At 47.3% G+C, this 7,593-nt stretch overlaps 1 protein-coding gene across 2 annotated transcripts; it reads right to left on the minus strand.

Moving 5' to 3' along the window:
- Positions 1 to 622: 622 nt before the first annotated feature.
- Positions 623 to 3,820, minus strand: ANAPC15 (anaphase promoting complex subunit 15). Of its 2 annotated transcripts, none has more exons than XM_054576218.1 (5): positions 3,683 to 3,820; positions 2,147 to 2,271; positions 1,539 to 1,598; positions 1,120 to 1,257; positions 623 to 954 (listed from the first exon to the last, which is right to left on the minus strand). In XM_054576218.1, the coding sequence occupies exons 1-5, from the start codon at positions 3,780 to 3,782 to the stop codon at positions 907 to 909; spliced, it is 471 nt and encodes a 156-aa protein (XP_054432193.1). In that variant the 5' UTR covers positions 3,783 to 3,820; the 3' UTR covers positions 623 to 906. The 2 variants fall into 2 exon arrangements, with proteins under 2 accessions (XP_054432193.1, XP_054432194.1); XM_054576219.1 differs by lacking the exon at positions 3,683 to 3,820 and adding an exon at positions 2,415 to 2,431 and having other exon boundaries at positions 2,147 to 2,276.
- Between the last annotated feature and the right edge of the window lie 3,773 nt (positions 3,821 to 7,593).

Consider the following 7,593-nt stretch of genomic DNA (forward strand, 5'->3'; position numbering starts at 1 on the left):
CCACCTTACCCCCGCCCAAGCAAGGACCTCAGAACATCCCTTCCCCTCCCTGCTGTGGCCTGACACATGCTGGGCTCAGGGTTGGGGAGGCTCTCCTCCTAACTCTGCCCCACTCACCTGAGCCATCAAGGTCTGTCAGGCTGCTTGGTCCCATTGCTCTCCCTCCTTCCAGAGAAAGCAATGAACTGACAGGCAAAAGTCCTGAGCTCCCACCCCAGCTTTGTCACTGATTTGCTGGGTGACTTCATGGGAATCCCTGCCCTGCTCAGACTTTATCTTCTCTCTTAACACCAAGGAAGTGGGCTAGGAGAGCTCTAGGGGCTTCCCAGCTCTGGGCCTCAGAAAGCCTGCCCTTCCCAGCCCAAGCCTTTGTGGATAGGATTAAAAGAAACTGTAAACTCTGAGGTAAAGGCCCTGCAGGAATGACTGGTGCATGCTGGGCAAGAGGAGATGGCAATGCAGCCTGGGGCCAGGTCTTGCTCCTAGCCTTCCCTAGCTCTGGCCCACATGGCCAGGTAGGTTTGCCTAAGGTCCTTTGAATGCCCTCTCCCTAGAACTCAAGAGAAGATGCTGGATTCCTCTGGGCCCCACCAACAAAGAGGGAATAGACATGGGGGAGGGGGGCAGAATTCAGTCCTGTGTCTTTATTAAAGAGAGTTAGAAAGAGACTACACCTGGCAATCAAGAGGTGAGGTACTGGCCAAAAAGGTGTGGTGGGCTCAGGCCCTGGGGATTCAAGGGCAGGCTGATGGCCTGGGAGGGGCCAAGGAGACCAGGTCCTGGCAGCAGCTGAAGAGGTGCCTGAGGGTGAGCTTTCAGGCACTGGGGTGATCAGCTGGTTCTGCAGGGGTTACAGGTAGGTTGCGTTGGCCTGGAATCTCCCTGAGGCCACCATGCCTTGTCTACTTAGATCATCCACTGGTCCTGATCCTGTTCGTTGCCTTCCATGTCCACCTGGAGAGGAGGCTGGGTGTAGGTGGGGAGGGGCCTCAGCCACCCAGCCAACCCCAGTCCCAGATCCTGCTCCTGGCTGGACCCAGGGTTTCTGAACCCCTTGGCCACCAATTAGGTCAGGGGCAGGGACCCAGGAGCAGAGGCCTTCCCCACACCTCTGCTTACCTCATTGACCTCCCCATCGTCAGGTGATTCATTGTAGTCATTCATCTCGTCCATGTCCTGCATGTCCTCATCATCCTCTGAGTCCTCTTCACTATCCTCATCATCATCTTCATCTTCTTCCTCCTCATCATCATAGTGCTAGTGAGGCAGGAGAGAGTCTGTTGAACCAGTTCAAGGGCTGGCCCACCTGGAGCCTCTCTCTGGAGCCACAAGTGACCCCACTCCCTAACCCTGCTCTACTTGAGTCTGTAGGCTGATGCATGCTCTGCAGGACCTTAGTTCTAGGTAGGCCCAATACCAACCCCCTCTAGCTCCTGACTCTGGCCTCCATCTAGAGCTGAGAACCAAAACTGCTCTAGAGTCAGAGGCAGGACCTTTGGAATTAGAGCAGAGCCTTTGTCCATCAGGGCCCCACTCACCTCTGAAGCTGGCTTGCCAATAGGTACCAGGTTGTTGTCTTTCTCTGCAATGCTCTGGAGCTGTGGCCAAAAGGGAAGAAAAGCAGGGTCAGGGCACAACAGAGAAGGTCAGGGGCAAGGGACTAGACCACATTGCCCCCAAATAAGATACCCAAGTGTGAAGGAGAAGCTTCCTGTTCTCAGGAAGATTCAATCCCTTTCTCTCCTGTCATCTGCCACTTACTTCTGAACTTGATGCAATTACATAAACTCTCTAGGTCTTGGTTTCCTCATAAGATTATGGTGAGGGTGAAGTGAGAGACTATCAGCCTAGAACATGGCCTCTGCTAAGTCCTCAATAAATAGTCAAAAATATTATTTCCTATGCTTTAGGGAAAAGAGCCTGGACTGCAACCTGGCCCAGAGATCCCATGGTCCCCCAGCAAGTTAAGGTAACACAAAGATGAGAACCTAGCTCCCTGCTTCCCCCATCCCTTGCCCAGCTCCAGCCTGATTATTCTCAGTTCAAAGCAAAAAGGTCCTCTGGGGCAGGTCTCAAGATTGGGTCATGGCCAGTGAAAAGGGGATCCCTGACTGAGCCTCCACCACTGTGCTAGGTCCTCACTCACCCAGGCCTGATGCTGCTGTTCTTGCTGCTGCAGCTCTGTCTCTTCCACACAAGGTCGATCCAGATTAAACCACAGAGTCTCAGTCACACGGGGAAAGAGTGAGGGAAACAAGGTGGACATGGCTCCTAGACTGAGAGAAAAGGTCAGGTGAATCCAGCTCTCAGATGTATTTGGTTTTGGTTTTTATTTGGGTTACAGTTTGATTTGGGGGTGGGGTGGAGTGGAAGGAAGCAGGGAACCAGCTCTTCCCTGTGGGAATCAGACAGACCTGGGTTTCAGTCCTGGCTCCACCACTTACTAGCTGTTTGACCTTGGCCAAGTCACTTAACCTCTCTGAGCCTCAGTTTCCTCATCTGTAAAATGGGGATAATAACAATTATACCATCCTCAGTTATTCTGATCATTAAGTAAGGTAATATACTTTACGGATAAGTAAAACTGTTTGTAAGCTGTTCAAGGAGGGAAGAGAATAGAAGTCAAATACAGAGATAGGAATCCAAAATGCAGAGTAGCATTACAAAATTAGAAGTAGCAGGGCTCTACTGAAACTGCCTCTTATCTCCTCCAAACACTAAGACCTACTTTTTGGATCTCTATGAAGGTCCATACATAATCCACCCAGTGTCCGAAATTTAGGACACTAATCACTTCTCTTATAAACTACAGCCAAATTGGGGGAGGAGGGAAGGGCGGGGGCACATGTGCAAGTATTGTTCAGTAAGCCATTCTAAAGACATGGGTTAATGTATAAATAAGTAGATGGAAGGTTGAATGGATGAACTAATATGTGAGAGAACAAGTAAATTCTGCTCGGATTAAGCAGCTGAGGGAGCTGACCAGCAAGGGCTCAGAGAATATTAATTCAAAGCCTTTCTGCTCCAGGAAAATTGAGGCCCAGAGACCAACAACGACTGGGCTCTGGATCACAGTGAATTGAAGCATAGAACTCCAGCGTAGAAGAGACCCAGGCCGGGTTATAACGATGAGCAGGAAAAAAGGATCTAGGTCTAGTTCTGCTTTGCCCTAACTTATTTGACCGATCCGGGGCCAGCCTGCCCTTCCGTGGACCTCAGCTTCCCAGAGTATGTAACCAGTAAAACAGGAACATCCCTCCAGTCCCAGTACTGTGAGGCACAAAACCAAAGCTTCGAAAACCCAACCCCTCACCGCAAAGCCACCGCCCATTCTTTGCTTATTATGATAATGACCGTGAGGTTGACCAACAGGAAGAAGGCAGAGGCGGGATTCGGAGAGACACCTTATACAGTTGCTAATAGCTAAAGGAGCGGGGCTTGAATAGGGCCAATTAACTGGAAGAAATACTGGGTGACAAGAAGTGACACCAATGAATGACGGATCTTGTGTGACGGGGTGGGGCTTACTCTCGCGGAAGCGGCCAATGAGCTGACGCTTTTTAATATTAAAAGGAGTCTGAACACTGAGCTCCCGAGGAGGCGGGTCAGGGAAACGGGGTTTCTCTGGGGGAGGGAGGAAGGGGCAAGGAGACAGCAGACGCAGCCTTGCTTCTGTACTTACCGCGCCGGGAGGCGGCTGCCGGCAGCGACCCGGAAGCACTTCTCTCCCCCTGAGCGGAAGGACCCACCAGAAACCAGGGCAGACCAAACGCATGCGTCATTGCTCTTCTTTTGTTTCCCGCTCCCGCCTACCAGACCGGATGTGACGCTACGCACCTTAGTCACGTTGTTGGAGATGGAAATTTGTCGCGCCTGCTGTTGGCCCCGCCTTGAAACCCAAACAATCCTCCCCTCCAGTCAGCCGTCCCTTCTCCCCCCAACCCACGCCACCCGCTCCATTTAACCCCGCCCCTTTGCCTACAGACAGTATTTGCTTGCCAAATCCCGCTGAAAAACATCTGGGTGCCACCTGAGGTAGTAGTTGTCCCGATTGTTCTGCTGCGTACTAGGAAAATTAGTCTGCTTCTAACCCTCAGTTTCCCGTTTGGGTGCATACATTCATTTATGCAAGCCTTTAGCGGAAATATTTGAGTCCCTACTGTAATCTAGGTTCAGCAAGAAGCTCAGAATAAATCTAGAAATATGGCCCCTGCCCCAAGCACCCCACAGAAGTGGGGAAGCCAGACTCTGCAGACTGGCAGCGGTTTCACTTGTCTGCATTCGAGATTACGTAAGGGCTTAACCGACTAGTCAGCCTCAGGCACAGCTGAATTCCTCTGCTGCTGAGAAATTCAGCTGCCCTTTTCAGACCAGGGCTAAATTCGCTTAGTCGTCAGCCTCGTCATCTCTCCCGTTCCTTTGCTTATGTCTCTGTTCTTGTAACCTCTGACTCACTCTTCCCTTCAGAGAACCTCATGCCTTCTGGCAAGAGGTCTTTGAACCCAACTCCCATTAAACTCCATCTCCCATCAGCTTCTTCCAGGGCCAGCAAAACACAAATACTCTCCTGCCCCAACGAGATGTGTGCCCTTTAACAAGTCTTCCCGCCCCCCACCCCCGGAATGTTTCTTCTTCAAATGACATCATAATCTCTGTCCAGCCTTCCTCCTGTCCTGGACTGATGTCAGGTTTGTGAGATAACATCATTAAGAGGTCCTGTACTGTGCATTTTCAAGCAGCTCTGCTTGTTATAAAGTTTTCCTTTGAAGAGTAACATTTGCCTCTTGGAAATGTCTACCCTTTTCATTCATTCATTCATTCAACAAATACCTACAAAGTGCCTTTTTATATGCCTGTCAATATTCTAAGTAATGGATACACAATAGTGAAAAAAATGGACAAAAAAATTTCTTGGAATTTCCATTCTAATGAGAGACCTAAACAATAAAGATAAATAAAATATATACTGTAGCTTAAGAGTGCAGTAAATACTACAAATTGAAAATAAAAGTGGAAGAAAAAAAAACACTGGCAGGAGGAGAGGTTTTATTTTAGATAGGGGAGCCAAGGCAGACCTTATTGGGAAGGTGACTTTTGGAGAAAGTTCTGAAGAAAATGAAACATAGAGAGAGAGAGGACACTACTCTGATATTTAGGGAAAAGCATTTCAGCAAGTGCAAAGGGCCTAGAAATAGCTAGAACACAGTGTACCCTGGGGAGGGAAAGAGAAGACTGAGAGGTAGCAGGAGCCAGATAGCACAGCCTTGCAGGTCATAATAAGGACTTTGACTTCTACCCTGTGTTTAGGATCTTGACAAGTATTTTGAGTAGAGGATCTACACAGTCTGATTTATATTTTAACAGAGTTACTCTGGCTGTTTTATGAAGAATAGATTTAGGAGGGGCAGTGTAATAAGCAGGGAGACCAATTGGGAGCCTCTTATCATAACCCAGAGGTGGGGGATGAGAAATGATTGAATTTTGAATATACAGTTGACCCTGAATAATGCAGGGCTCAAGAACCAACCCATGCAGAGTTGAAAATCTTCATATAACTTTTGACTCTTCCAAAACTTAAACTGTCCCTCAGTATCTGCAAGGAATTGGTTCCAGGACCTCTCACAGGTACTAAAATCCCCACAGATGCTCAATTCCCCTAGATAGATCAATGCTTATAGTTGGCTTTCCACATCTGCGAACTCCCAACCCTGAATGAAAAACAGTACTGGTATTTACTTTAAAAAATCCACATATAAGTGGACCCATGTAGTTCAAACCCATGTTGTTCAAGAGCCAACAATATTTAGAAGGTAGACATTAACAATGTTTGCTGACAGACTGGATGTAGAGTATCAGAGGAAGAAAGGAGCCAAGATTTTTGGCCTAAACAACCAGAAGACTGGTGCTGGCACTTTTTGAGATGGGAAAGATAAGAGAAGTGCTAATTTTGGGGAAAACTATCTGGAAATGATTTTTTGACTGTGTTGAGTTTGAGATATCATTAGAATAGAGATGTTGAGGGGGCAAAGGGGCATATGGGTCTGAAGGTCAGGGGAGATATCTAGGCTGGAGATATCAGTTTGGGAGTCATCATCACATAGGTGGTATTTAAAGCCATAAGTCTGGATGAATACACCAACGGAGTTAGTGTCGATGGAAAATAGTTTCCTTCAAAATTCAGAATTTGAGGAAACTAGGAGAAGCAGCAAACCAGACTGAGGAGAGCCAAAAAGATTCGAAAGCCTGGCATGTTGGATGGTACCCTGGAAGACAAGTGAAAAAGGAGTATCAAGGAGGAAACAGTGATCCACTGCATCTTGGTTCTATACAAAATTGTATTTCCGTGTGTATCACCAGCAGACCATGAGCTCCTTGAGAACACAGACTGGGTGGTTTCTATGTCCCCAGGCCCCATCCTGATCTCTCCCTTTTCCTGAACCCGTTATCTGCTCCCCCTGTGATTTATGTCCCCATTAGTTTCTCTTCCTGCTTCTTTTCCTTACAAGATCCCTACCTCCAGCACCCTTTGCCTCCCATCCTTCCTGATAGCTCTGGCCTGATGGAAATTCCCTAGTAACCAACATTTTCTTACCAAGTCCGTAAGACAGTTTCAACAAGTCATGGTGACTGGTTACCTGGGAAAGGGGAAAAGGGAGAGAGATAAATGGAAATTTTGAACAGTTACCCATTTTTGGCTCTGGCAACTGAGTCAATAACGGTGGCATTTGTTTTACATTCATTATGCATCATTTATCCTTGCCAAATGTTTGACTTTCTTTTGTTTCAAGGATAATAAAACTAAGACTCTAAGAGGTTAAGTAATTTGCCTCATATTCCTTTATTTCACTGTTTGGTCAACATTTACTGAGTGCCAACCAAGTGCTAGACACCATGATAGGCCCTTGGACAGAGAGATTAAACAGAAATAACCCCTGTCCTATAGAAAAATAGGAGTAGTGAGGACAGAGACAATTATAGAAGAGGGCAGTAAATGTTAAAATCAATGTATGTAGAAAGTGTTATGAAAGCACAAAGGAGGGAGAGATGAATGGGTTCTGGATAAACTGTTTATACTTGAGTTTATAGTTTTATTCCAGGAAAGGAAACATTTGAGCAGGCTTTGAGAAATGAGTAAGAGTTCACTGGGTAGATAAATGGGAGAAGAGGGTGCACAGAAGCATATAACATGCAAAGGCATGCAGTTGAAAGCAGATGATGTGTTTGGAGAACAGTAACAATCCTTTTAGGCAGGTGTTTGGGGATGGAGAGAGAAAGATTAGGGAGACTTAAACGGGGAAGGACTTTGGTGGACTTTAAATGGAGCGGACAGTATGGAAGGGAGGACTTGGGGTCTTCCTTGGCCTTATTGCTGACTTGCTGGGAACTCCAGGCAGGTCCCTCTCTGTCTCCCAGTTTCTGTATTTTTCACATAATATCCTAGACATGTCTCCAGCTCTGACATGACTCCTTGGAAGACACTCCCCAGAGTTGGCCCTTTCTGTCCTGAGAAGTTATCTTCTCTTTCATTGTATTTTACACAAATCAGGGCCTGGGCTGAAAGCAGGAGGCACAATGGTGATTTCCCAACAGTCA

Source organism: Pteronotus mesoamericanus, unplaced genomic scaffold, assembly GCF_021234165.1.
Source record: "Pteronotus mesoamericanus isolate MK-2021 breed Mesoamerican mustached bat unplaced genomic scaffold, CSHL_Meso_final contig_33, whole genome shotgun sequence".
Classification (NCBI taxonomy): domain Eukaryota; kingdom Metazoa; phylum Chordata; class Mammalia; order Chiroptera; family Mormoopidae; genus Pteronotus; species Pteronotus mesoamericanus.

What these genes read in the sequence shown, in the direction of transcription:
- ANAPC15 (XM_054576218.1), bottom strand. Translation starts at nt 3,782, where the DNA reads ATGACGCATGCGTTTGGTCTGCCCTGGTTTCTGGTGGGTCCTTCCGCT. An exon ending in GGCAGCCGCCTCCCGGCGCG is followed by an intron (nt 2,272 to 3,682) that starts GTAAGTACAGAA and finishes CTCTCAGTCTAG; the next exon opens with GAGCCATGTCCACCTTGTTT. An exon ending in TTGGCAAGCCAGCTTCAGAG is followed by an intron (nt 1,258 to 1,538) that starts GTGAGTGGGGCC and finishes CTGCCTCACTAG; the next exon opens with CACTATGATGATGAGGAGGA.